The 28000-nt window shown below is 50.5% G+C and overlaps 11 protein-coding genes across 11 annotated transcripts; 4 read left to right on the top strand and 7 right to left on the bottom strand.

Annotated features, from left to right (window-relative positions):
- Nucleotides 1-5851: 5851 nt before the first annotated feature.
- Nucleotides 5852-8095, bottom strand: J4E84_000234 (uncharacterized protein; the record flags this gene model as incomplete). Its single annotated transcript, XM_049382877.1, has 4 exons — nt 5852-6826; nt 6875-7642; nt 7906-7998; nt 8090-8095. The coding sequence occupies 4 exons, from the start codon at nt 8093-8095 to the stop codon at nt 5852-5854; spliced, it is 1842 nt and encodes a 613-aa protein (XP_049248395.1).
- Nucleotides 8096-9710: 1615 nt separating this feature from the next.
- Nucleotides 9711-11175, bottom strand: J4E84_000233 (uncharacterized protein; the record flags this gene model as incomplete). Its single annotated transcript, XM_049382876.1, has 2 exons — nt 9711-9924; nt 9974-11175. The coding sequence occupies 2 exons, from the start codon at nt 11173-11175 to the stop codon at nt 9711-9713; spliced, it is 1416 nt and encodes a 471-aa protein (XP_049248394.1).
- A 498-nt stretch (nt 11176-11673) lies between these two features.
- On the top strand, nt 11674-13555 carry J4E84_000232 (uncharacterized protein; the record flags this gene model as incomplete). Its single annotated transcript, XM_049382875.1, has 3 exons — nt 11674-11774; nt 11825-11960; nt 12014-13555. The coding sequence occupies 3 exons, from the start codon at nt 11674-11676 to the stop codon at nt 13553-13555; spliced, it is 1779 nt and encodes a 592-aa protein (XP_049248393.1).
- A 481-nt stretch (nt 13556-14036) lies between these two features.
- Nucleotides 14037-15128, top strand: J4E84_000231 (uncharacterized protein; the record flags this gene model as incomplete). Its single annotated transcript, XM_049382874.1, has 3 exons — nt 14037-14047; nt 14112-14344; nt 14395-15128. 3 exons carry the CDS (start codon nt 14037-14039, stop codon nt 15126-15128), a joined length of 978 nt encoding a protein of 325 aa, XP_049248392.1.
- Nucleotides 15129-15576: 448 nt separating this feature from the next.
- J4E84_000230 (uncharacterized protein) lies at nt 15577-16145 on the bottom strand (the record flags this gene model as incomplete). The annotated part of the gene is made up of 3 exons (XM_049382873.1): nt 15577-15614; nt 15662-15712; nt 15761-16145. 3 exons carry the CDS (start codon nt 16143-16145, stop codon nt 15577-15579), a joined length of 474 nt encoding a protein of 157 aa, XP_049248391.1.
- Nucleotides 16146-17847: 1702 nt separating this feature from the next.
- Nucleotides 17848-18639, top strand: J4E84_000229 (uncharacterized protein; the record flags this gene model as incomplete). The annotated part of the gene is made up of 1 exon (XM_049382872.1): nt 17848-18639. The coding sequence occupies one exon, from the start codon at nt 17848-17850 to the stop codon at nt 18637-18639; it is 792 nt and encodes a 263-aa protein (XP_049248390.1).
- A 2410-nt stretch (nt 18640-21049) lies between these two features.
- J4E84_000228 (uncharacterized protein) lies at nt 21050-22510 on the bottom strand (the record flags this gene model as incomplete). The annotated part of the gene is made up of 1 exon (XM_049382871.1): nt 21050-22510. The coding sequence occupies one exon, from the start codon at nt 22508-22510 to the stop codon at nt 21050-21052; it is 1461 nt and encodes a 486-aa protein (XP_049248389.1).
- Nucleotides 22511-22777: 267 nt separating this feature from the next.
- VMA7 (H(+)-transporting V1 sector ATPase subunit F) lies at nt 22778-23359 on the top strand (the record flags this gene model as incomplete). The annotated part of the gene is made up of 4 exons (XM_049382870.1): nt 22778-22837; nt 22893-22928; nt 22986-23123; nt 23219-23359. 4 exons carry the CDS (start codon nt 22778-22780, stop codon nt 23357-23359), a joined length of 375 nt encoding a protein of 124 aa, XP_049248388.1.
- Nucleotides 23360-24015: 656 nt separating this feature from the next.
- On the bottom strand, nt 24016-24668 carry J4E84_000226 (uncharacterized protein; the record flags this gene model as incomplete). Its single annotated transcript, XM_049382869.1, has 3 exons — nt 24016-24102; nt 24152-24368; nt 24469-24668. The coding sequence occupies 3 exons, from the start codon at nt 24666-24668 to the stop codon at nt 24016-24018; spliced, it is 504 nt and encodes a 167-aa protein (XP_049248387.1).
- Nucleotides 24669-25212: 544 nt separating this feature from the next.
- On the bottom strand, nt 25213-26341 carry J4E84_000225 (uncharacterized protein; the record flags this gene model as incomplete). The annotated part of the gene is made up of 4 exons (XM_049382868.1): nt 25213-25443; nt 25505-25828; nt 25885-26239; nt 26289-26341. 4 exons carry the CDS (start codon nt 26339-26341, stop codon nt 25213-25215), a joined length of 963 nt encoding a protein of 320 aa, XP_049248386.1.
- Nucleotides 26342-26729: 388 nt separating this feature from the next.
- On the bottom strand, nt 26730-27974 carry J4E84_000224 (uncharacterized protein; the record flags this gene model as incomplete). Its single annotated transcript, XM_049382867.1, has 1 exon — nt 26730-27974. The coding sequence occupies one exon, from the start codon at nt 27972-27974 to the stop codon at nt 26730-26732; it is 1245 nt and encodes a 414-aa protein (XP_049248385.1).
- Nucleotides 27975-28000: the final 26 nt, after the last annotated feature.

Below are 28000 nucleotides of genomic sequence, written 5' to 3'. Positions count from 1 at the left end.
CTATAAGTTAAAGGCTTACTAGAAATAAAAAGAGAACTTAGTAAACTAGGTAATCTACTAATTAGCGTTAGTAGAGAGGTTCTAGAGATTATATAACTTCTAGTATACTAAGAAGAGTTATACTTTAAAGAGTAGCAACGCTGCGTTAAAGTTAGTAGCCTTTCTATCTAACTTAACCTAACTCTCTATAAACTTACTAAAGAGTTAATATTATATATAATTACTATTTATATATATATTACTCTTAATATAAGAAGATTATATAAGTAGCGCCTACTTAGATTAAGAGAGAAAAGAGTTAAAAAGAGTAGAATTACGCTTCTTAATATCTCTTACTCTATAGATTAGATCTAGATACTAGTTCTTAAAACTACTCTATAATATAAACTAGGTTATCTAGTAAACGTTCTTACTACGATTAAGTATCTTCTTAAGATTAATACTATTAGTCTATAAGGCTAACTTCTTAAAGAGCTTATAATAATATTAGTATATAATTTAGTAGTATAATATAGCTTTAGTATAGAAATAGTATAGCTCTTACTTATATTTATACTTACTAAAAAAGATAGTAACTATAAGAAGAGTTAAGTATAAATTAGCTATAGCGGTAAGATATATACTAATATAAACGTTTAGTTACCTTATTATTTAGTTAAACTTCTTAGATACCTTAGTAGAATTACTACTATTCTATAATATTAATACGTGTTAGATAATATTATTATTATTAATATTATTCTTCTCTTTAGCATAGCCTAGCGAAACCTCTACTATCTAGCTTAATACTATACTTAACGCTTATAAGCCTCTTTAGCCTAATCTTCTCTTCTTAGTAGTTATAGTCTTAGTAGTAATGCAAAGCTAAATAAACATGCAATAAGATAGAATTGTAATACTTAGAAGTTAGGCGTAGTCTTTATTACTTATTAACTTAGCTAGTAAAGTAGCGTTATTCTTAGTAATCTAAGTAAAGTAGAGCGTAATATACTTAAACTATAAGATATTATAAGTTTACATATTAGCTATAAAATGTTCTTTAGCTATAGTTTTAAAGCCTTCTTCTATCTATTTTAGCTCTAGCTATAAGTAGAGAATAATTAGAGTAATAGTTTTAAGCTTAGTGCACTTTAATATAGAGTAAACCTTTAGATGCGTCTTAAGATTCTATAACTAATTCTATCTAGCTAGTATTAGATAATAATAGAGTTCTAAGTAGAATTAGAGCTAGTCTTATAGATTTAGAATAGCTATAAGAAGAACACTAATAGTAGCTTTTATAATACTGCTATATTTAGTATATTCTACGTCTACTAGATAAGACTTAATATTATCTAGAGCTAGAGTAAATAAATAGAGTAATAATCTAGTTAGCTATATTTCTAGAGAGTTAAGCTTCTTCTTATAGTTAGTGTTAGACTTATAAGAGGCTGCCTATAATTATATAACGCCTAGAGAAGTTTAACTCTTTATAATAATATTAAATTTAAGATTATTACGCTTGTTAGATAGAATAACGTAAGCTTAGTATTCTAACTTTGCGTTCTAGAACTTTATACTAGCGTTCTTCTACTATTAAGGTATATTATCTATAAAAGCAAGAGTTAAAGTATATATAAATATAGGCTGTCTATCTATATTAATATTTATGCTAGTATTAAGTTACTTTAGAGAGAGTATAATTACTATATTAACTTTGTTGTAGTTACTTCTATATAGCGTAATAGCTAAAATAAACTAATTTAACTACTAAAACCTCTTAATATATAGTAGTTTAGCTAGAGTAAAGTAGTAACTAACTAGAGTATAGTAATAGTTGCGCTAGACTCTAAACCTATTAATAAATATTATAAATAGTAGTAAGAGGTAAGCCTAGAATATCTAAATTAGCTCTTACGCCTACGCTAGCTAATATAGAAAAGCTAAAGACGTGTTTAAGTAAGCTATAGCCTGTATAATTAGAGAGGTTTTATAGTAAGTTTACGTTAGAAAATAGCGTTATATACTACCTAATTAAGTAACAAAATTACTATTATATTATTTAAGATAGTAATATAAAGCTATAATTAAGTAAGTATTTTTATAATAGCTTATTTTATATATTAATAGTATATTTATCTAGCTAAATATTCTTAAGAAAGACTTAATTATTAAAGGTACTATATAGTAACTACTACTTAGTAGCTATCTATTAGTAATAGACGTCTTAGCTAGTTAATTTCTATATCTCTAAGTAGAGAGAATACTATATATATAGTTTTACTATTAGTAAAATACTTTCTATAATAAAGAGTAAATCTTTCTTATATTTAGTACTAAAGGCTAGGCTTAGAAGCGCGTATTAGTAGCTAATAGTAATATAAAGCGTAATAATTTTATAACTAAAACTAAGAGTAGTATACTTATATTATAATAGTATAATTAGAGCTTTCTAAAGTTACTAGTAGAAGTATTATAAAGTAGTTAATTATAATAGATAGAAATATAAGTTAAGTTTCTTAACTAGCTAGTATAACGCTCTTACCTCTTCTTATAAGCTCTTATATTAATAATACTTCTCTTTTTATACCTCTTCTTATAATATTATAATAGCGTAGATATACTCTAGTTAGTAAGCTACTTGTATAATTTAAATAACATATACTTTAAGCAGTAAACTCTAGGTAGGTTCTAGTACACTTGCGCAATAGCATTCTATCTATTACCTAGTAACATTTTAATCCTAAATAGTTTAGAATACTTAGTCTCTAGTGTAATCTTATATGCAGGTACAAATTGCAAATTGCACATTGCGGTTTGTGCTTCTACTTCGAGGTACTGCGGGAGTTCTTCTGGTGTAGATTTGTTAGGGTTAGCTCGAGCACACAGCTCGTGGAAATCCTTAGTGGACTTTACTAGTACAATTTTTGCTTCCGGTGAGACGTAGGTTGACGGGCGGCCTTTGTTCTTCTAGTACCATTCGATTGGGGCTTTCCATCCGAGGGGCGACCAACTGGGAAATCCGTTGCGGCGTATGCTTCGCCTTCCGTGATGCCACAATAATGCTATGTCGATATTTCGTCTAACACTGCGGCTAGTTGAGAGAAAGTTCTCTAAATCAGGTGAGTAGCCTGCCGAGGAGCGTTTCCAAGGGACTCCCCAGATGTGCTGAACACCGTATCTGGCGTAAGAGTTCATCGCACCAGTTATGGCGTTGAGCGCATCTGCGTCGAAGGATAATTTGCGAGCGCTGTATTGCCTCAATACCTCCATTGACGCAATCATCGTGGCAGCCGCCTCGAGTTTTGCGGTGTTGGCAAACCAGCCTGGTAGTTCCAGGTGAGCGTCCTCGGAGGGACCACCGCCGCCATGGGGCCTATCTGCCTCGTAGTATGAATCTGTGCTACAAACGAAAATGACTTGTCTGTCGGTGAAAAAGAGATGCCGTTTTGAGAAGTAACACTCTTGGAAGGTCCTGAACGCATAGTCAGCTCGTTATGAGCATGGTGTGATGACCGGACGTCCTACCACGCTCGCGAAGCCCACGAAGATGATGGCAACTTTCGTAGGTTCCAGCTGGGGCTTGTTTGAGGTAAATGGTATAACTTCACAGATCTCGTGGATGTGCGATAGGAGGAGAAGCCCCGAGAATGTGGCCGTACTCCAGGAAGCCCATGATTCGAGTCATTGCCAGCCGTAGCGAAGATGGTAAACTGCGCTGCTGCATATATATCTGCCATCTGCATAATCTGGTGTTGCTTCGCGTGTGCGTCGGACTGGTCGATGCACTGAACATTTAGCAGACTGAAGCAGGGATTGAAAGGCACTGAGGTCTACCTACATATCGGTCGACCCAGAGGTATCTGTATCCCAATAATAAGGTTGTCTCAATAGCGTCTTCGACAGTTTTTGGGATTATCTCCCGGGTGTTGGTCGAGCCGACCTTCTTGCCTTCTTGGCCCCAGACATACGACAATGCTGCGTATCGACATGCAGGCGGCGCAGGAACGATCCTTCGATGCTCACAATCCATGACTTTTAAATCCTTCAGACCATCGGTCGGTCTTGGGCGACACCGGTGGCCATGTTTTTCGATGCAGATATCAAGCCAAGACTTCAAGAGAGCAGCGTTAACGCCAGCTGGATATAGACTTTGGCCAGGGTCTAGCAACGGCTTCTTCACCGTTGGTAGATCTTTAGGGAATGCATATCGAGAGAAGGCTTTCTCTAACACTTTTCGAGTCACCTGGGATGTTGGTTGGCAGGCAAGTACGACGCCACCGTAATAGTCGGGAGGCGCGCCTGCCGAAAGCTCGACTTCGAGAAATGCTGACGGAAGATCCAAGCCCAAATCAGCGGCATAATAATGAGTTATCTCGAAGCGTCGTCCATTTTCGGTACCCCGGACGCATTCTTTGAGAACCTTTGCGAAGAATCGGCAGATTCGACACTCTGCTTTTTGGTCAACTTTGCTTCTGTGAAACACTAGATCATAGCAAACGCCGATTTCTGGTTCTCGACGGATCTCTGGGCCAAATAGCGTGTCCCAAGGTATTTTGGAACACTCATAGCATATCCGATCGCTGCGCGTGATGTCGTTGTTGGCGCTGGAAACCATTGCTAACCAGTCGTTGACTGCTTCCATCGTGGATCTGGCGATGTTCAGTATCGTGATCTCTGTTGTTACACTGTTGGGTGAAACATGGCAGGTTTCCGAAAAGATGTCGTCGCTCAAGCGCTATGTGATGTGAAGAGATGATGGACAACGCTGAGAATAGAGGGGTAGAAGGCAGCAACCATGCAACTGTGCCACCCGGATGCAGCACGACTTCTCGGCCCACGTCCAAGACGAAGCTCATGACCATATTCCAACCCTGGTGGGCGTCAAGCTGTCGCGAGTGAACTCGTTGCCGGTACGCCATCTCATTATAACTCGTAGTTACCCACGACGCCCAATTAGTGAGTCTACCCGTTCATAAGCCGAAGCATTGGCGAACGAGCTTTCTCGAGCCCCACTCAGTGCTGGGGCCCCGGTGGCTTGTCCCCCTGCGCAGTGGGGGAGATTCGCTTGCGATGTAACGAGATGACGGCTGTCTGTGATCGGGCTGTGGCACAAGGGTCGCAGGTCGGGCAGCGGCTGCCTAACAAGAAGTCTAGATAGAGAATCAGCCATCGTATCTTTGCATCGGAATGTCACCTCGCTGTAAGATTGCGTAGCATTAAGCAATGGAGTTGTGGCCTAGATGGTTCACTGACAAGGAAGTTGCCTTGACCCTCTTCCGAACCACCCGGGGTTGCTCCTGCCACACCAGCTAGCACGTGTGGACAGAACGATCCCAAGATTCAAACGGTTAGCTCGCCGGAATCGCATCGTGAGAGCTGCGGGCTACTCCAAATCTCACACATGCCAATGAAAGAACAGGATAAGCTGCACGCAAGATGTCTCTCATTTTGCCTCTCCCTCCTCACATCCCCATCCATCACGCTATCTTCCTCTCCCCGCATTTCATCCAATTGTGTATATCATCCAGAACCCTCCATGACGCAAGTCAAGCAATCCAACACCCCCTATCCAAACATATCAAACATCTTTGTGATAGATCCAAAGTCTCGAAAGAAACACAAATCCAGTAAAAATATCCCGCGCCTGCCGTCATGCACTTCATTGCTCCGCCGAACGCCCAACAACGCCAGTTAGACTGCTCTTTGGAAGCCGTGAAAACCTTTTGCAACGCCAAAAGTGGGGGAATAGAGAATAGTAGCCTTGAGAGAGCTACGGGGGAGAACAACGGTTGTTGTAAAAGAAGAAGACCAAGAGCAATTAAACAGAAGCGAAGTGAAGTGAGGTGAAGATGGCCGGTTCCGTTGCTTATCAGTAAAATACCTTCCTGACTTTCAGCGTCGATCTGTCGGTTCGTCCGATCCATTGCTGTAGACTCGCGTCATCATCAATCACGCGGAGTTTGTGTGAGCCGCCGTCCTCGTATGTGACCTCAAGGAACTCATCTTCCTCTAGGTCCCGCCTCGTCTCCATATATCTTCTCTTGGCAAGCTGATCGTAGAGCTCGGCGAACCTGACCGAAATGGGCATACGTATGACGTGCCAGCTGTCTTCGTTGTCATTTTCTTTTTCCAACATGAACTTGATCTTGAGACCAGAAGACGTGGCGGTGGATGAAGAGGAGTGGGTGTGATTCATGGGTGGGGGGTTCAGATTCGATGAGTATGCCTGCGAGGCCGTAGATTGACCGCGCTGATGAGAGGGATAGTTGGAGCCAGTTGAGTAGGGTGTGACGGGTGTTGTGGCCTGCAACTGATCTGCGGACGACTGCCTGCTCGTCCCGTGTGAGGGGTTCGATGACTGGTGTGATTGTTGCGAAAGGCGGTACTCGTCCCCATCGACGATGTCGGGGTCTATCTCGTAGTCGCCCTGTCTTGGCGCGAAAAAGCCCTTGACGAGGTGACCTTGTGTAATGTGCGGTCCTAGCTTGAGAAGGTTCTTTATGTATTCGTCGAGGTTGGCGCGGCGCCCGTTGGAAATGTTGTCGGTTACGTAGGTGACAGGCCCAGGCATGAAGGGCAGTGTTCGCTCGCCGGAGCCACTTGTGCCCGCTTCGACTGGGTACGTTGCTATCAGCTGTATCTGCAGGTCGTAAAAGTCCTGGTATAGTCGTTGCAACTCCCAATGTCGGCCGTCCTCCATCTGACACTCGATGATGAACCAAAAGATATCGTCGGCGAAGCAGTAGCGTGGCACGCATGCCCTCAAGGGTGCAAGCAGGTTGTCGGATGTGCGGTATTGGTTTCTTGGCTGTTGCGCCACGGAGCCGTTGCGTGAGTGGGAGACCTGTACGCTGTCAGCCGAGAAAAGCACACCCGCATGTAGACGACTTACCGAGCCAGCCTTGTTGTGCCCGCCGTTGCTCCGAACGCTCATGCGCTCCATGCCCTGCTGCAGCGACTGCCCAGAATTCGTCTCGAGCTTTCCGAGCGGTATGCTGCCGTTCTTGTAGTCGGCCGCCATCTTCTTCCACTCTTCGACTTTGGGGACGCCCGCGGCTGTGACTGCTGCCTGTGTGTCGGCGACGGCCTGACCAGTCGTCATATCGCGGATTTCGATGAAGGATACGGGGATGAGGCCGGGACCGCCGAGTCGCGTTATCGGCTTTGCGACAAACCATTCGGGGTTCGACTGTGCGATGACGATGATAGCCTCGCCCTCCTTGGCCTCGAGCTCGTCCGGCCTCTCTGCCTTGAAGTCGTAGATGACGATGCCGTAGACCATGGCGCCGCGGCCGCCTCCGCGCGACATGCGCATTTGCTGGGTCATGAAGTCCTGTGCCGAGGGCTGCGGGCTCGTGATGCGTTCTTGGTAGCCTGAGTCGTGGGGCTGTTGTTGCTGCGGTTGCTGCTGGTGTTGCGGCTGCTGGGGAGTGGAGGAGCGCGGCGCGGAGCCACCACTGTCGCGCACTGTCTTGCCTACGCCCTCAAAGTAGGAAACGGGTACCAGTCCGCGGGTGCCGTGCAGGGGATTGCAGGCCTCGTACCAGTCGCTGTCGTCTTCGCGCCCGACGACGTGCAGAAAGTCGCCCTGGGAAAAGCCAAGGTAGCCAGAATTTGGGCTCGGGTCGGCGGGCTTGTAGTCGTAGAGGGCTTTTATGACCTGAAATGAGATGGCTGTTAGCTTCGCGCTCATCTGCCCTATCGGGAAGCGGGTGCCGGGGCGCGCGCATCATGATATAGCGACATGTCGCGGCTTGCTCTGTCGTCGACACAGGCGCATGTTTGCTGCGCAGGCGCAGGCGCCCACACAATGCGCCTGTGTCGACAACACCAAACGCCTGCCCTGCCCTCATGCGCGCACGCCGCGTGAAGAAGCAGAGTGGGGCCCAAGCACCCCAAGCACCCCAACGCTGATCTACGTACCTTTTTTGGCGGGACAATGGCTATAGCGTCCTTGGGCGGGATGGAAATGTGGTGCGGGCGGTTGTCCTTCTCACTCTTCATACTCCTGCGGAACTAGAGCAGCACCGTTAGCACGTACGTATGCGGAGCGTGACTCGACGGGCGCAGCGGCGGCCGTGGCGGCAAAAGCAAGCAGGCAACGCACCTTCATCGTGCAGAGTGAACGCAACCTTGCGCGGCAGCAGACGGGGAAGCAGAGGAGAGGTCAGGAGGCGAGCGCTCGACGTGGAACTCGGGGGTCCTGCTACTGTGACTGTCGCCCGGGAATGCGGCGTGTGCGTGCGGGGGCGAGTACGCGGCGGAGGAGGGTGAATTTGAATCGCGCACCGGCCCTCAGAGACAATGGTGAGGCTACTTAGATAGGCGGCCAACGTCGTCGTCGTCAGGTACTGCCAGAGGCGCAGTCACTAGAGGAACAAGAAATGAGTGGGTGCTTTCACGCCGCGAGGGATCCCAGCCCTGCCAGCTGCAACCACTTGGCGATTCGTCTCTCGCGTCACACTCTATGCCTGGCACGCTTCGGAACAAACGAACTGCGGCGGGTAGCGCAAGGCGGCGAATCCCTTCGACCTTTGTTTGCGTGCGCTGACTTGCTCCCGGCCAGGAATGTGGAATCTCTACTAAAATACAATTATGCCCGACACGGTGGAGCATCCCACACCATCAGCCTGCCAAACGCCTAGCTGCAGGTCCACCACATTTCCGCCTCTGTCACCGCACACCGGCGCAGCCCCCAACATCCGCGCTGCATTTATGCCTTCGCGACCAATCATCCACCGGGCTAGCCCACAATGCTAATGCCTACGTTGGCCGTGTCATCATTTCCACATGCAAACCCAATCTCGACGCCCCTCTCCTGTCAGTCATCCATACTGCTCTTCAAATGTTATCCTCATGGTTGATGCTGGACGCGGCCCGACTGAAACATTCTCGCCCTGCGTGGCGTCGTAGTCTCCCGTAATCCTCACCACGCGGTTCACACGCGCTCACACTCTCAACACAAATTTCGTGAACCAATGCATTGACGACTATACGAACGCCCTGGATACTTCCAGCGGGTGTTGACTAGCGCCAACTGCCGCTGAACAATTGCACCCTACCCAATCACAGCCTCGGAACCTTGTTCCGCCATCTCATTGGCTCGCTCAGAGCGCCTCTAGCCAATCTTCCAAAAGGAGCAGACCCCGCCACAGCCCAGACAATACATACTCCAAAACCCAGCAGTCGTCACCTGATGGCCCACGATATGACCACATTGTCGTTCGATCTTCGCACATCCGTAGAGCATGCCGTCGCAATGCCCGTCTTCCCAACCCCACGTGCACTCGGACGCACCCGAGCCGGAATCTCTGTGACACAGGGACCACCACAACCGAGCCAGTGGGCTCACATCCTACATAGCCATCTAGACCAAGTCCACTCTACCCCATTTTGTTTTCCAACCCACTTCCTTCATGCACGCCCATGACGTACCGTAAGTTTACCAAAATCCATTTTGGTAGGTGATGAACAACATCTGAGACGTCGCATGTATGAGAAGCACACTAGAAGATTCCGCGCATCCAACGCATGAGGCGGAAACCCCATGTTCCGACTATTGACATCGGGAAAGAAGCAATCGATACCGGAAGGTCGCAGTTCGAGACACGCGTGACGTGCCATGTGGCGCAGGGTATCGTGGTGAATTAGTGCAAATGAATAACTCGGAATCGGGATAATGATACTGCAGAAGATGAAAAGAAGTTTGTGCTGGCTCCGATGTCGATTCATATTTGGCCCTTGATGTCTACTTTGCTGAATGCGGCGGCACGCAGGCTTTCGAATTGAGATGCGGCTTCTCGGATCCTGACACGATATTGACCATCGCCTTTGTCTTCAATGACGTTCTGGGCACCGTGGGTTTCGAGGAATTCACGGCATATCTCATCGTTGTCGAAACCAAGTTCGTCAGTGAGGAAGCGGAGTGTGACATTTACATATCTACAGCTTGTTAGCAAAAACCTGCACGATTGGGAACCCGTGTACATACCCTCTGGACATATTAGCTAGAGCATTGAGGCGCTCACGCTCGACGAACATGTCCATGAGATAAGCGCCCATGTTCTCTGCTTCGAGGTACAGTCTGAAAAACTTATGATAATTGCCAAGGGCAAGCGAAGACCGAACGTCCAGAGCATGCTTGATCCATGGGTGGGATTTGTCTGCGAGGGTTAATTCTGCCAACATGTCGTTCATGTCGGTCTTGTTGCACGTATATACGAAGTAGAGAATGCGGTACGCCTTGAACTCAGCCGGGTTGCCTCCCAAGTTCTGCGCATACAGTGCCTTCAGCTGCGTCTGGCACTGATTATACTCACCCAAATCCCCCTTTTCTAATGATATCCGGGCGTGGATCTCATACACCTTGACAGTAAAGGCGTTCTTGATGTGCTGAACAGTAAGATCCTGGCGGATTGACTTGAATTGATTACAGATGTAGTTGTAGTTCTTTTCCGCCTTCCACTTTTCCACAAGCATGGCCAAGGTCTTCTTGAGCACATGGAGCGGTCGGACGGTTTCAGCTTTGGGCGGGGCCGTAAGGCGGAAGTAGCTTTTCTCGAGATTTTCGTTCGTTCCAACAACAGGTCCAGTGGGCATTTCGTCTTCATCCTTACGCGATGAGCCCCATGGGGGCGTCGTCTTGGTGCCATTGTTGCCGAGCTGGAAGCGCTGTCGTCGCTTGTCAAGCTCAGCCTGGTCAAACTTACTTGCGGCATCCGAGAGGGCGTTCTTCTTCTGGCGCTTTTCGTTGTGTCCGTCGGCAAAGGTCATACGAGATGCTAGGTTAGTTTTGCGCCACGGTGGGACATTGGCTTGTGTTTGCTCGACTTGTGCATTCTCAGCTTCGTGGGCATTGCGCTTCTTTGATTGCGTTGGAGATGTGTTAGTGTGTGCGGCTGAGCCATTCATGTATGCAGGGTGTATGCCGTTGGGAACAGCAGTAGCAGGCATTCCAAGAGCCGCCGCCCTTCGTTCCTCCATGAGAAGCTCTTGGGGAAGAGGGAATGTAGGCCAATGAACAGTGTCGTGCGAGTTGCGCTCGGCGAACCAACCGATGGTTGTCTTTAATCGCGCCTGCATGTCTGCTTGGGAGATGCCTGGGATGGCGTTTTGCGGATCGAAAGCACGCCTAACGTATTCGCGGACGGCGGGAGGCCACTCGACCTTCTTCTTCGGAGCTTCCGGAGCCATGACTGGCTGCTGGCGTGTGTGAGCGTGGATTGGAACTCTCGTATAAGTGAGGAGACTAACAGGCGCGGGCGCAGGTTGGAGTGTGGTGCGTGGGTTGACTGCGTTGTACGCGGGTGACTGCATTGGCCGGGACCAGGCTACAGTGGCAGAGGGCAACGACATAAGCAGGCAAGCAAACCAAAAGAAGTGAAACCCAGATTGACTGTTGTGTGAGTAGGTAAAGGCGAGAAAAAGAGATGTGGGAGAGATGGCGCGGGGATGGATCTATTGTTGTGGAGGTGAGAGTGAAGCGACGGCCCGCTCGACTGATTTGCGTCGCAGTGGTCGCGCTTTGCTTGGCGACGACTAGCGTGGGTCTAGCCGCAAGCAAGCTAGCCCTGGCCAATGACGACTGCTGGGCCCGGGCCTGGCTGGTGAATGCAGGCGGGATCGGGTCATCGTCGACTCGACCCAATGCGATGGACGTACCTCGCATTTTCCAACTTGCGAATGGTCTGAATGTTCCTGCATCAACTCGACCTCACAACCGCACTGCGCCCGTCGCTCCTGCCGGAGGAGACGCTGCTTTTCGTCCAAGACGCCGTAGGGCTCTATGAGGGGTATGCGCATGTTCCCCAGGGCTCTTATACGCTGCTGACCAGGCACATAGGAAATTCAAGATCCCCCAGTACCAGAATGGCCAGTCATACTTGACGTCGCATCGCGTCTGCTATGTCGATCATAGCGAGCCACGCAAGAACTCCGTCGCTATCTTCCTCAAGGACGTCGAGAAACCAGAATTCTATGTGTGCATCCCCCTGCGTGCAAAGTAGAGGCACCCGACACTAACGACATACAGGCCGGCTTCCTCAAGTCGTCGCCCAAGATCACATTATATCCAAAGCCCCTAAAACAGTTGACGCGTGGCGCGTCCGTTCCCTCGCATCCTCAGGCCACATCGTCGTTAACTCCTCCACGACACAGTAGTCCGGCACCACCGCCCCCAGCGAGCGCGACCTGGGTGTGCCCTATCTGCTCTTTCTCGAACCCGGTCCCGTCCAACTTCGACCCCGCGCTCGCATCACGTACACCCATACCGCCTTGTCTAGCATGTGGAATTAAGCCGCCGACCGTGCATGTAGTCAAGGCAGCCATAGCAGCCATCTCAAACAGACCAGCGCCTGGGCCACCTCCCAAAGATACAAAGGGTAGCGTTCCTGCTCCCGCAAGCGCAGGAGGAACGTCGTCATGCCCGAGATGTACCTACCAGAATCATCCTTCTCTGCTCAACTGCGAGATATGTGGTGCATCCTTGACAACAGCCATAGATAAGAGGTTGGATATGCTTCAAGAACCTACTAGACCGCAATCTCCAGGTCCGACTTTATCTTCACCTTTGCAGTCCGAGTCTGTCGAATGCATCAAGATATCTTTCCGCGCCGGTGGAGGACCGATATTTTTCGAGCGCCTGAAGAACGCATTGGTCCAGCGCAAGTGGCTGCTTCAAAGCGCCCCACCGATTCCCAAGCCACGGCCGTCTTCCGGTAATTTTAACGACAGCTACACAGCCAACTCTGACGCTTCATCAACGGAGGTTGAACGACCTCGCGTGGTCGGCATTGCGGGGCTGGAGCGAAGAGGCCTGGAGCAGAGACAGAATAACGAGGCTATGATTGGGAGCGCTTTCGAAGACCTCGATGCGCTTATGACTTCCGCGAAAGAGATCATAGCACTGGCAGAACAGTTTGCATCACAGGCCAATCTGGGGACTAACGGCAGCTCGGAAGCCAACGCTTTAGCATCTCAGTCCGCTTCCGCACTCGGCCTAGTGACAACAAAGGACATGCTCGGTACAGGGTCTGGCTCTGAGTCGCTATACGTATCGGAGCTGTCAAGAAACTTGGCAGAATGGCTCACGGACGACACTCGAGGTATACTCAGGAAAGAGGGCGGTATCATGACCTTGGTAGATTTATGGGCTGTCTTCAACCGCGCAAGAGGTGGTGTTGAGCTCGTAAGCCCGACCGACTTCGAGAAGGCAGCTCGAATGTGGGATACATTAAAACTTCCCGTGCGCCTCCGTCAGTTCAAGAGCGGGTTGCTCGTCGTACAAGGACGCGATCGCACCGATGAGAAGACCATTGCGAGTTTGCTGGCATGGCTCAAGACGCTACATCAAGCACCACCAAGCATGGAAGTCACCTGGGACTGGCAAGCATTTGGCAGGGGTGTCACTGCTCAAGAAACAGCAGAGCGATTCGGCTGGAGCGTTGGAGTCGCGACGGAAGAGTTGGAGATGGCTGAAGAAGCCGGCGCACTGTGCCGCGAGCAGGGCATCGACGGTTTCAGATTTTGGGAGAACTGGCTGGTCAACATGCCAGAAGTCACTGCCGGCGTCTGATAACTTAGAAAGGTGGTTGTTCGTATCTCATAAAAAGAAATACCAGAAGCCCTAGCTAACACTGGATTGACAGTGGGTCCAATAAGACGTACTACCCATCCTCAATGACTTCGCTTATTTCTTTCTCGTGAGATGAGAAATCCGAGCCATTCCGCGTTGATGTCGGTGGCTTATTATGAACAGTTTCGAGGAATAGAGTGCGAATATCCGCAAGTGTACGGTACCTACGGGTTGCATGTGCCAGCATCGTCACGTAACCGCTTGAGCAAACAGCTATCCCCACGAACAAGCGAATCAGAATTACATACATCCATCACAATGCAACTAGGCACCAGCCGCGGGAGTGACCGCGTATCCACCGCCCTCTCTGACAGGGTCCGAGCTCGGCCCATACCACGCCCACGCACCCCGCAACATCGAGCCTCACTCTTGCAACATCTCTCCTGCATCCACCAACCTTACACCACTAATGACGCCTCCCATGCCGGCCAAGTAAGTATTGTTGAGTGTTGCGATCGACTATGATCTGTTATAGTAGCTAATATACGTGATATAGGGCCCGTAAATGGAACGCGAAGACAGTCCAGGCGGTCGACAGCAAAGGCGCAGGCAAGAGCGCTGGCATGAAGCGAGCCATTGGCAATAGCAACTCCGAGCCCCCAAAAAAACGTCGAAAGGCCCAGGCAGCTGCCACAGAAGACACGATCATCCCCGAAGCAGACAAGGTGACAAATGCGCCATGGGTGATAGATCCAGATCAGGTGTTTAGGTTCCTCGATCTGCCAGGAGGTCAGTCATTGCTGTGCACCTGAAACCTAAACTTTACTGACTAAACCTAGAACTACGCAACCGAATCTACGGAATGGCGATCGAATGGAGCTTCCGCAGCTTTCCTAGGACCCATGAAAAGCCAAAGAAATCCAGACGCAGAAACGCAGTTGAGGAGAAAGCAGCCGCCATCACCCAAGCGAGACCGCTTCCTTACATCGGCTTGACACAAGTTTGCTCGCTGATTCGTACTGAGTTTCGTCCTTTGTGGCTGTCTACTCATCAGTTCCCGCTCTTCGCACTAGAAGGATACTTCAAAGCGTTCTTTCCAGTGTTACGTGGAGGTTCACGATTAAACGAAGACGTTCGGAAACGCATCAAGAGCTACTCCAAAGCGACCGGCACCCTGCGTCTCTGGGTCAGAATGGACTGTTTGAAACACGTTGATGTCCTCCCACTTCTCAAGTTCAGGCACCGGTTCCCTGAGTACACCATAACGCCCCAACCTGCACCATTCAATGTCGACACGCTCACCATAGACTCGTTCACGGCTTTCATGAACACCAGTCATGCGACCTGGGTCAGGTACATCAAGCAACACCGCATTACACAGATCAAGTTGCAAGTTAGCCGTTATACAGTCGGACCCTCCAACTTGCCCATGCGTATCGTTCTTAAAGAGAAAGACGCGCTTGGCTGGATGGGATCAGGTCTAATTAGCCAGTCCCACCTCGTGGAAGAGTACAAGAGATTTCTGGGACTCGATCCAAGTTGGGGTGTTACTTTTGCCGTGGATTACTCATGAAGGGCCAATTGCGCGCGATGAGCAACAGAGGTGCCCAAAACCTCGGAATACTTCTGTTACGGCGTGCGGAGGAAGTGTAGGGTACACTTATCGATCTTTACGTGATACGGCGGCCATGTCTCTTGTTCTGAGACATTGTTTCACGTATGGCCGGCAGGCCTTGCCGTCATAGACCTATTAGTTGGGATTACTCCACTCTACTTTAACAGCCAAAGGTCTACAATTGAGATGGCGAGGCAGGCACGAAAAAATGAATTCAGATATGATTGATAGTCTAGATGCATACATCGTGTACCATGAAAAGATACGGCTGATCTGCAGGAATGCCGGTCGTGCAGCTGCTCAGCTGGTGACATGTCATGGCGCGTGACGTCATACCGAAACTCCTACCAGCACATGCCATGAACTTTAAACAGCATGTATACTTACGCATTCAACCACTCCATAACTACGACTGCATCTTCAAGACCACTTTAGAAGGGTTATCTGGGAATGTTAGAAGTCATTTCGATGCCAAAGTGGAGGATACTCACCCCCAAGGAGATCCGCAAAGACCCCTCCATCGTCTACCATCAGAGGCGCGTCTGCACGTTTTTAGTATGAGTATGATCACATCACCGCAATACACATACTGGAGAACTTCAGTTGGTACGAGTCACCATCCTGGCTTGCAGTAACTTTATGCACGGGCAAATCGGTGTCTGCCTTGAACCACCACACTTGCTTTGGAAGGAAGCTACGGTCTTCTACCATGGCTCGTCCAAGAATGTGACCGTCGCACTGCAGACGGCTGCCCTTGAGTTCAAAGACGGCTGCGTCCGTGCCTGTTTTCGCATGCGTCTTGTCTTCGGCGTTGCCGTCGACCTTGGCGATGGGGCTGCCATCGATTTCGATGGTGAAAGGGGCGGGGAGGCTATCCATTTCTTTTGACGAGAAGATGTGGAATGATATTAGGATCAGAGAGAATAATCCAAATGCCCACAAGAGGTTGCGACGACCTTTCGAATCAGCTGGCATTCGTTCTGGATGTGGTGGGTATTGCAGTGCAGAGAGTTGAGATGGTGTCAGGAGTATTAGTAGCAGCTGCGCCACGCATGTTGTGCAGGCAAGGCAACAGTCGAAGTACCTTGCATATGACGCAGACTTCGGATGAGGCTGAAGGCACTGCGCTAGTATTTCTGCATGGCGTTATCTGGCATTCATGCTCGGCGCATCAAGCGACATGTTGACGAAAGCAATTTACGTATACAGTGGCCTTATCGAAGCAGAGTGTTGTTGACTATGGTACCGAGGCTGGACGCGGACGCGGCCGGGCGCTGAACACAACGTTTCGACCGCCTTTGTTTCTCGACCACTTCACATGCGGTAAACCACCGGCAAGCACTGGAGATCTCCATACCAGCCATACTATGTGCAGGTTTCAGCGCCGTTGTGTAGATCGATACTACCTCCGGCAGTCTGCCGGCTCACGCGCGCGTCGCCAAGACATTAAAGCTCCGCCCTACCAATAGCTCCTCCATCTCCTGCCTTTCCTGGCCCAGAGCCGGTGTCACCCAGCGAACGCCATAATGCGACATCCTGAATGCTCGCCATCTCCGACGTCGCAATGTGCATGCCGGGGCCAAGTGCGCGAGTGTTTTGCTAGCAGCCCATGCGGACCTATCCGTTGTGGCAGGTCAATCCTCCTGCCTTTTCCCCACTGGCGTACTAGTCACGCCTAACCTAACATCAACACACTATTCGTCCCCCGACAAAATGGCACAAATCACGTACAATGCCGATCATGTAGGGCAATATACACAGCCTGCATCGTGGTTCGCCTACCACGAGATGTTACAGGAACCTGGTCGGCGCTTGTGTCGGTATGCACACCACATGTGGCAAAATCTCTTGCCTCTTCAGGAGACAACGCATGACGGCGCTATACGCCGCGATAAGATCGCGTCGATTCGATGGACTCTACGAGGACCAAGACTATGGCAAAGGAAATACGATGGTACTTCGGCTTTACTATAGCTAGGATATGGAACGGCGTCACAACCTCCTGCTATCTAGGGAACAGCGTCGCTGTAACGGCCTTGTTGCGACACACCCCGAGTAGAAACAACCATGTTTGATGGCTATGTTGCGGTTGCCTGAGGCCGTGAGAGGAAACAGTCTTACTTTCGACATGTTTCAAGCACAAGAGATGGCTGAGATCGCAGCCCTAAGCTAGAATGAGACAGGGGCGAAAAAGCAACGATCTGGAGAAGCGGACCTGCAGACTGCAGCTGTGAGGCAAAACTCGCCTTGATCCTGGTATACGGGAGCAACCGCTAGATCAGCTTCGTCCTTCGCATTCGTTGTGAGGTAAACAGCCGGAAAGCTTATACTACACACAGATAACGTACCTACATGGACAGGGTCACCTAGCACGCACCGGCGCGCCAAAGGTACGATGGGCGGACTCTCGTTAAGACTTCGCCAAGCCGAAGCGGACCCCCAATTCGGAAGGACAAAGTGCACACCTAGTCGATCACGCTTGGCGACTCCGGACAACACGATGGAGACACTGCACTGGATTGCGTGTTTGATGATCAGGGGATGATGGTCTGTGTATAAGTATAGAGTCACTTCCCTTTCTTTTCATCATCAGCCAGCTCAGTCAGTCGCTTGTCTCTTCACTTCAATCACTTCACAGTCCTACTCCGTGTAGCCTCATTCACTCGAAACAATCATCATGCGTTTCCAATCTATCATCGCCATCGCGCTCCCTGCGCTCGTCCTTGCGGCTCCTACTCCTCAAGACCCCGAGTACGAGTTCCCCGAGGATGCTCCCGTTGACGACATTGTCGGTGGAACCGCTGCTGCCTCTGGCGACTTTCCCTTCATTGTCAGCCTTCAGAAGAACGGACAGCATCTCTGCGGTGGTTCGCTTTTGGACGCCACCACCGTCGTCACTGCTGCTCACTGCTCCGTGAGCTCAGTCATCGGCTCTGTCAGCACCCTCAAGATCCGTGCTGGTAGCCTGCAAAAGGCATCCGGCGGTACATTGGTTGGCGTCTCCTCCGTCACCGTCCACCCCAACTACCGCAGCTCTGGTCAAGACTGGGATGTCGCCATCTGGAAGCTCTCGACTTCCGTCGCTGCCAGCGGCTCCATCGGCTATGCTCGCCTTCCTGCTGCTGGCTCCGACCCCGCTGCTGGATCCAACGCCGTCGTTGCCGGCTGGGGTGCTCTCACTGAGGGCGGCAGCAGCCCTGCTGCTCTCCAGAAGGTCACCGTCCCCATCGTTTCCCGCGCCAGCTGCCGCTCCTCCTACGGAACCTCTGCCATCACCACCAACATGATCTGCGCTGGTTTCCCCCAGGGTGGAAAGGACTCCTGCCAGGGTGACTCTGGCGGCCCCATTGTCGACTCCTCCAAGACTCTCATTGGTCTCGTCTCCTTCGGCAACGGCTGCGCTCAGGAGGGCTTCCCCGGTGTTTACGCTCGCACCTCTGCGCTCCTCTCCTTCATCAACTCTGTCTAAGCGCTTGCTGAACGGACTTGTACTTTCTGAATCACGACAACGGACGGATATGGTTCTTCAACGAAGAGTCGGATGATTGTGAACGACGATGATATACCAAGTGGTCAGAGGTTTCATGAAACCTCTTGCAAAACCATGTTTTGATACGCCTTTTTTGTATATATCCATTAGCTACGAAATGCATTCAATAACTTCAAACATTACGCTCAAATTCATTTTAACATGCCTGTGACATCATTCTCGCATCAACCGGCACCAACGATCAAGATTTTGTCAACACCATGTATCCTTTTTCCAGGCACCCGAAATTCCAATCTATACGAGACCAACGCATGCGAGGCCGCGTGTACTTTCCCAACACCATCCCATGACGTAGAACCCCAACAATTTCCTGCCAGATGCCGGATCCCCTCGAGTCTTTTAGACAAAACGGTGTGGGAAAAACGAAGGAAGTGGCCGTTGAGCGGGATGATGCTTGTAGGGCTGAGAACAGCAACAAGCTTCGCTGTCGCACATTGCTTTTTCGTTCCATCTTTAGACGTATTTTGACATGTGTGTCAGAGTATAGAGAGAGAGAATGAGAAAAACTGGCGGTGTAGAATAACCTGTTTGTGATCGCGATCTCACAGCCATGACATGTTTGAGAAAGTCTTTCGATCAGGCGGCGGAAGAACAAAACATCAGCTGCCAGTACCATAATTTTGAGCAAGGTTTCTAGAAGCTGAATGCAGCGGGTACGCATGCCGTAGAACAAGCGATCATGGTTTTGTGCACACTTCGATATGGACACACCATGTGCGACGGCGTGTGCCTTTTCGATGTAGAACACTGGCTGTCACGATGATGTTAGACCTCTAGACATATAACCACACAGCTAAGTACACGGGTATTTCTGGCTTACAGCCCAGGAAAGACATGTTTAGGTCGTGGTTATGTTTTCGATCTAGATATCCGGTGCATGAGAATCTCTTTGCAGCGCCTGGATCAAAGCGATCACTTTCTTTCAACATGACATTGTATCCGAGTTTTTTGGAAAAAGGGAAAGAACTCCATGAGTTCTTTGTGTACGGCTTTGGAGCACTCAGCAGACATATGGATCTTCGCTCTTGTTTTTTGGTGAAACTGAAACTGGAGTTGATGAAGAAGAAGACTTCGAGAGAGCATACGAGAGTCTTTTATATATCCTGATCCCAAGACGAGCCTCTAGCTCAACGGTAAAACCGTTGCAAGACCGGGATGCTTGCTGCACATGGGTAGGCGGTTTCGAACTTTTAATATCGATCGACAAGACACTGTACGCAGACCATTATTGTTACTCGACGACAAGATCGCAAGGCATCGTTGTCTTTCCTTCATCCTTACTATTGTCTCTGGTTTTTGGAGAACTGGAGATATGCTCCATGTAATGTTGCTTCGTTTTGTTTGGAAAAAGCGCCCATCATGACAGAGTGTTTGTCTGTTTTGGATTTTCGATGGTAGGAAAGGCTGTGAGAGAAGAGAACCTCCGCAGATAAAGCAGAAGTATTTAGTTTCTCTAAAAAGGCGGAAATTTTCTGAGTGAGGCTCCAACCTGCCAGCAAAGAACATGGCATCTTTGAATGTCTTTTTTCTGGTCACTTGCTCACATCGCGTGTAGTCTTGGTCTTTTGAGCATTTCCGAACGAATAAGGCGAGCGCGGCAGGACCAGCCGCACATGGCGCAGACGCAGAGAACTTTTTGGCGAAAGACAGGAAGTGGTCATATATGGACAGAATTATGGATTTGGAGATAACCCAACGATATCGAATAATGAAGAAGAGACACTCCAGCCGTAGTAGTAGTTCAAATATGTTGAGCGTCATCTCGAAGATAGGTGTCAAGAGCCCCTGTAGAGAGGACGAAACATTCCACCAAACTTCTGTTTCTTTGGTGGTCTACTCTTCCAGGAGCACATCAACCTGTACTCGGGAGGTTTTAAGTAAGTAAGATGACGTCGATGTCTACGACATGTTGCCTAGCCCGTCTATTTTTGGGAACTCAGAGGGCAGCCATGATTGTCTGGCAGTATTGTTTTGGAAAATAAGTAAGAACTGTGGAGTGATGAAGGAAGAACGTTTGAGTGATGGATGGAGGTTTATATAGATGGACTCGCCAAGCGGAAACGTGACATGCATGATCGAGTGACTATTTTCAAAAAGTTTGCCGATATCTACATGATGATCGCGCAAGGTTAAAAAAAGGTACACATCGATTTATGTGATTAATGAGATTCTGTAATGGAAGAGCGCCTTGTCGGTCGCTCCTCTCGGGTATTGTAGATAGTAGAATATACATGAACTGAACGAACTCACATCTCACCATCGTACACACACTTCTCCATCCTGACCTTCGTGTCCCTCATGAGTACATGTACCACTGAGTCGTACTTCGTTAGTACCTCCCGCTTTCCCTTCGTCCAACACCAAGGCTTCCGTACGGGTTGCTTCTGCCCAAGCTCGCCGACTGACCCAGTGTCTTCTCGCCGCTCTCCCTCGCAGCGCCCAAATTGCCAAGACTGATCCTCTTCAGAGGGCTGACATCCCGCTTGCTTGGACTAGCCCTGCGCTCGAAAGCACCGCCGAGGCTATCCCTGCCACGGCTCGCACTTCTCTCGCCATCTCTTGAGAAGTTTGCACTCGCGGACTTCCGTAGAGGCGACGCGGCATGTGTGTTGACCCCCAGGTATCCGCCGTCCGTAGGCTTGGTGTTCGTTCGGGGAATGGTGGGTGCTTGACGGAAGGGATTGGGCGTTTGCGAGGGTCGAATCGGAGAGGAGAAGTCGGCGTCTGTAGCTGTGGAGGTGGTTGTGTATTGTGAGGTGCCACGGTCTTGGTGGATGGAGGATCTTCGTCTCGAGGAGCGTGTGACAGATGGAGATTCCATGTTATCAGGGTCGTACTGCGAGGCGTAGCTTACATTCGGGTTCGTGCGGAAGGTTTTGCGGTTCACGATAGTGGTTGGTGTATATGTAACGATTGAGCTCGCAAGACCGTGGCTACTGCCCTTGACACCGACGCTCGAGTCTCGGGTCCGGTTTGTCGAGATGGTCTGGATTCCGACGTCGCGGCATGGCTTCTGTAGTGAGGGGTGGACAAATTTGCTATCGTACTCGTGAAGCACCTGGCGACTGATGAGAGAGTTGTCCTTGGCCTGCTGCATAAAGGAGCTCCTAAGCCACCAAAGATGAAGCGAGAGCGCGGCTCCGATGAAGATCGTCGTGGTCACCCTGACGCTCGGTCTAGGATCCAAGGGAGCAACTGGGAGGTTGAAGTAGTAGAGCACCACATGCAACGGGCTGAACAGGCAGAACAGCTCCAGGCATAGCGGGTTTGGGTCCCAAACGGCGACTTCCCAGACGTCCCTGCCTTCAACAGGATGCGCTCTGCTCGCCGCGTTGTTCTGTACCAAGCCCCTCACAAACTGCATTGGGCTCGCTGCAGCAGGTGATGAGTCGACTCGGACGCGCTTTGCGCTGGGCGTCTGTGGCGCAACATCTACACTCTGCTCGAAGAGACGGTAATACCTCCGCTTACCCCACACCATAAACGCGTTGGCAAAGCTGGCTGCACCCAGAACCAGGACCAGCAAGCCCATGATCCACTTTATCCATCCAGGACCCTGCACCTCGTTGAAGACGCCATCGTCGTCCGAAGCCGTGGATGCGCCGCTGTTGGCCTGGGCGAGTACGAAGAGGAGGTTTGCGCCGAAGCCGATGTAGAGCGCATATGCGGATGCAAAGTCCTCCCAGTCAGAGCTGTTGAGTTCCTCCGAGATCCAGATGAGCCAGTCGGACAGGTCGAAGTAGGCTTTGATGCGTTCCGAGAGCGGCGCGCGGCGCACGAGAGGAGGCATGGCGCGGTGGTATTACGATTATAAGTTGTAAGGGCGAGTCCCGGGTTGTAGAAGAGAGGTGAGAAGAAGTGGCGTAGCAGCAAGGCTCAAGTCATGGTGGTGCGGCGACAATGAAGAAAGCGCGAAGGGTGAAAGAAGCGACAGTACAAACAGTTGGCCTAACGCGGACTAGGCCCTGGTCCCGCCCATGACGACGGCGCGCGGGAGCTCCAGCTTCAGTGCAGCCAAGCTCCGACCTCACGACAGCTGCCTCTCTACAATCTCGATATGGCAGCACCCGCGGCACAGTACAAGGACAGGCAGTTCCTCGCCGTGATAGGCGACGAGGTGTGCATCTCGCGGCTTCCCCATTCAGCGGGTCAAAGGCGCTAACCGGTCGCAGGACACTTGCACGGGCATGCTGCTTGCAGGCGTAGGCGTAAGCTATTACTTACTGCGACACGCGACGTAGACAGGACACTAACGAGTATCCCAGCATGTCACTCAACCGCCGGACAGCCAAAAGAACTTCCTCGTTGTAGACGCAAAGACCGAGACCGCGACCATCGAAGCTGCATTCGACCGCTTCACCACCGAGCGCAAGGATATCGCGATTCTGCTCATCAACCAGCACGTACGTCTCATGCGCCCCGGATGTGGCGTTGGGATCTAGAAGGATACCCGAGTCTCTACGGACTTGTAGACTGAGACATGTCTAACCACCCATAGATCGCCGAGAAGATACGACACCGAGTCGAGACATACACCGCCGCCTTTCCCTCCCTGCTCGAGATCCCATCGAAAGACCACCCGTACGACCCCGAGAAGGACAGTGTGCTGAAGAGGGTGAGGAGGTTATTCGGAGAGTAGACATCTGATGTAGCAGACTGGCGGAACATGGCAGCCCCGGCATATGTCGCATACACTACTCGTGGATGGGTACCAGGCATATGCCGTCAGCAGTCATCTGTGCATACAAGCTACAACGTCAATAAACATGATATCCACCAAAATGCATGAAAGTCGGAGAAGGAAGCCCTGAAGAGTATCCGTATGCTTCATATCTACATTAATCCGTCATTACATTCTCAATCCACATGCCATATCAAACTTGAACTTGCACTGTCATTGCGAGGTACCGGCAATAGACTAGTCATCTGTTTGCCGATGCAATAGTCTACTGCAGGTACCTCGTAATGCCAATGTGAGCTTGAACTTGACATGTGAATCATGCTGGGAGACATGGTTGGGAAACATCTAAACCAAGGCCTACAATCGGCACATGCTGATATCGCGAGTCAAAACAAAGAGAAATCCGCCAAAGATGGCTTACAGCTCATTCCTCCGCCTTAAACGCTCCTGTACCAAACCAGCCAAAGGTCCGCTCATCTGAACCCTAGGTTGTCCCATCTTAATCTTGCTGCCACTGCCTACATTACTTTCCTCCGCGTTTCCCCTGCATCATTGAATATCAGACATCCTCGTTGCTCCTCGTGTGTTGTAGAGTCGTTACGAAGTGAGGCAATTTACCGGTGGAAAGCGATCTTGGCGGTGAGGCAAGTAATCTTGTCGCCCTCTGCGGTGAAGACATCGGCGAGGACGGTGTATGTGCCCTGTTGTGCTATTAGTACTCTTTCATTCGTATCGCAGCTTGAAACGTACCGGAGGAATCTCCCTGGGCAGATCAACGTCCTTGGTCAAGCTCATCTCGCCCTTCTCGAGCGGGCACTCGAGGTCTCCCTTCTTTATCGTTTCGCAACCATCCGCGTTCTGGTTGATGAGTGTGATGAGGCCGTACTTGACTTGTAGGTGCATCTTGAAACCCTCACCGACCTCCTCCTTGAAGTCGCCTGTGGCCTTGATGCTGAGTTTCTCGCCACTGTATATGAGTTAGCTTCCGATTGTACACTCTCGAGATTCGCGAAGCTTTCAAGCATGCGATTGCGCAGCTTCACGATGCTTCAACAAGGAACACGTACGGCTTGGGTGGGTTGGGGCTCAGGTCGACCTTCTCAATCTTCAGAAGGTCGTCGGCTGGGTCGCCGCAGAAGTACAGAGGGTTGTCGCCTGGGGCCTTGTACTCCTCCTTAATCGTGACCTGGTCGCCACCCATCCATGAGGGCGATGCGGTGACAGAGACGGCGCTCAGCGCGGCGAGGAAGAGGGTGGTGAGCTGCATGGCGGCGGTGAAGACAGCTGCGGTACAAGAGACGAGCTGTGGTGGTGTTGTTGTCGCGCAATAAACACGACGGGAACAACTTCGAGGTGGATTCGAAGTTGGGGAAGGATGGTTGGGGTTGCTGTGGAGAATGGAGAGCTCTGGTAGTGGTCGAGGCTGGCGTCTAGATAGCGGCCGCGGTTGGATCTTGCTGAGGCTGGGGCTGGGGCGAAGCATGGACCCTGCAGCCAACGTCATCGCTGTTGGTCACGCAGCACGCGTGGGTCTTCCGCTAGCACCATCTGGGCTTGACATGTACACATGTACTGCACGTTGTGCCGTCGTGCATTTACCTAGGAAATTTTGTGAACATAAAGCAGTAGAGCGCAATGTAACGGCCTTCCGAACAGCTTCCGATTGATCAACGAGCGACTGCGTTGAGCGAGTTCGGAGAATCCGAAACGCGACATCAGTATACCCACTTGCTAGTTACTCATGATGGAGGTACGTCTGGTGATGGTACGTATCTGAGATCGATTCAGATTCATGATAGCATTCCGACATTCTAGGCAGCGCCTGCGTGCTTAGAGTATCTTCGCGCAGCATCCAAAAACAGACGATCCAGCTCAGCCGCAGCAGTTTCATTGCTGACCTTCAGTTTCAGAGTCCGCCGCCCCCTCAAGACCCCGTCATTTATCCATTCGTTCATACCATCTTCAGGATTGATCTTATTGTAGCCACGGTCCTCTGCAACATCGAACATGTCATCAAGACCATTCGCAGCATACATGATAGTCTACATATGGGCGCAAGAAGTCAGCGTATGCCTCGCAAGCAATTCGTAAAGGGACACTTACAAGTGGATCCCAACTAGGTAGCGGCTTCCCGAAACCATAGTAGATGTAAGCCATTCGGACTGGGTCGTCCTCCAGATCACTCGCCATGAGCGGTCCGCCTATTAATACCTCTCTGCCGACAGTGGTGCCTACAAACGTTATTGGACCGACCCATGTGTCTAACACATGAGCGGCAAGGGCGGGCTTGGAGCCCCAGAAGTTCCAGCTACGACCTTTCGGATACTTGCCACCCATGACGACGAGCTCTGCCACTTTAGTCCTGGCAAGCTCGCGACCGTCAAGCCGAGAGTACTCATCGGGTTTGGAGTCCAGAAGTCCAGACAGCTGCAGACATTAGCGACCAGTTGTGAATGAGTAACAGCCGCATTCTGGAAACGCACATTATCGAGGAAGCCGATAGAAGCAATCGTCACGCTTCCGTCTTCTGATTCAGAGAGCAGCTTTCTGTACAGGACAACTGGATCCCAGGCTTTGTCTGCCTTTCCCCATGGTAGAGTGCCTCCGGACCAGTGGTAGGCCACTTTACTCGTGTACTCGCCGCGCTTGTAGTCCCAGGCATCAAAGAACCTCACGTCGTTCATTGGGCGACGAATACCAATAGGTGTCTTCGGGTGTCCATAATGTGCCACGATAGCAGACGCTGCGAGGGCAGAGTATGAACAGGGGTGGTTGACGTTGACACCAAGAAGGTTGACATTGGGGAGAGTTGCGCCTAGCAGCAATGCGCCCGCATCACTAGTACGCTAGTAAGCTTCTTGTGATATGGGAACGAGGCTATGCGTACTCAACATCGCTGTGCAAGTCGGTGTCGATGATAAGGTTCTTGCGCGTTGTCATTGCCTGGAATTTGACGAGAGGAGAATTAATAGTATGTGAAGGTATGTTGAGAGGCCCGTGGTGTACTGTGAATATCTAGCGTGTCTCTCGTAGGGGAATGGGGAGCTGGGAACGTTTGACCAAGTATGAGGGGTAGCTCGCAGCCTCAGGCCCACCGGTTCTACCAATCATGACCTAATCCACAAGAGGCAGTCAGACAGACATGGGCGCCTACGTATCTGGATTGCCCCAAGTTCTGAACAAACAGAGGAGCCAAATACGGTTCTGACAAGCCAACTGTTTTATAGATGTCGCATCAATTACATTTATAACCTTGTCCATAGTGGTGCTAGAAAGATGCTTGAAAGATTTAGCCTTAAAAGGGACCTATTACTGAGGCTTACATAGTCTACATCGGTGGTGGGTTTAGGTCAAGGCCCTCGACGCTGAGCTTGAAGCTGTCCATTCGCGAATAACTTCCCCCAGAGTCGAAGTCGAGTCTGCCGCGCTCACAATCGTCAAAATCGACGTCTGCGACTAGCAGCTCATCTTCTTGCTCCCATACTGGTCCAGCAAGCACCTCGCCCAAGGGTGATACTATCATAGAGCCGCCACGCGAAACATATTCCTCGCCGTCCCCTGACTGAGGCTGAGAGAAGGGTTGCTGCGTGGGACTAAGCGCATCTTCTGCAGTGGATGATGAGTCAATCGCCGATGAATCGCCCTCAGTGGCCTGTCCCTCTGGTATTGGTATGCAGATTTCATGGCCCTCTGGCGTTTTCGTGATTGTGCTTCGTCGTCTGCCAGCGATCCCATTACTCTGTTGCGATAGGCTTCTGCCAACGCCGCTTTTGCTCCCACTGCCTTGCGATTGTGCTTTGCCGGTGATCCATTCTGGGAGGTGCTTCTTCTTGACGCACTGGTTTGCACTAACCACGAAGCATCGGCCTTCGCAGCCTACAGTGCGCATCAGCGACGACCAAGCATCACGCGCATCTGCTGTTGGCGCAAACCACAGATTGACGTTCTGGCTGTACAAGCTTTGCCTCAGCAATGGCATGTAGTTTTCCCAGCAAATCGCCGACCCCATACACAGCTTCACGCCCTTGATCTCCGTTGTGACTGCCCTCAGTGTGCTCGCACTTCCCATGCCCCAAATCAGCCTTTCGCTGCCTGTGGGCATGACCTTCCTCCTCTTTCCCAACACGCCCATCTTAGGATCCACGAACACGACCCCGCAGTATAGTGTGCCACCAGACTTCTCCACAAGCCCCGTAACAACAAAGACACCCGTCTCTCTTGCTATCCTCTCCAGTTCCTCTCGTATCCCATCACCCCTGTAGTCCTTCCCTCTCGGCAACTCGAGCTTCCGGTCTAGCCAATCTTGCCCAGCGCCGCTCGGTGTGTCGCCCATGTCGACAGCATCGTGGAAATAGTGCAGGAACTGCTCGCGACCTTCGGGTGCGCGACCGCCAACCGCAGCGCCAAAAGCGCAAGTACGAGGATATCCACCCAGGTATGCTTCGGGAAATAGGAGGACATCGATGCCTTGGGATGCGGCGCGTTTCGTTGTCGCTTCGAGAGCGGCGAGGGTCTCGGCGGTTGTGGAAAGCGTGCGGGACTGCGCGGATGCGATTTTGAGTGTTTGGGGCATTGTAGAGAGAATTAGGGGAACGAAAA

The sequence above is a fragment of the Alternaria hordeiaustralica genome (genome assembly GCF_023758085.1).
Source record: "Alternaria hordeiaustralica strain BMP 2776 chromosome Unknown scaffold_1, whole genome shotgun sequence".
Classification (NCBI taxonomy): domain Eukaryota; kingdom Fungi; phylum Ascomycota; class Dothideomycetes; order Pleosporales; family Pleosporaceae; genus Alternaria; species Alternaria hordeiaustralica.
The sequence above is the reverse complement of the archived record's forward strand: the minus strand, read 5'-3'. Positions and strand labels throughout refer to the sequence as shown.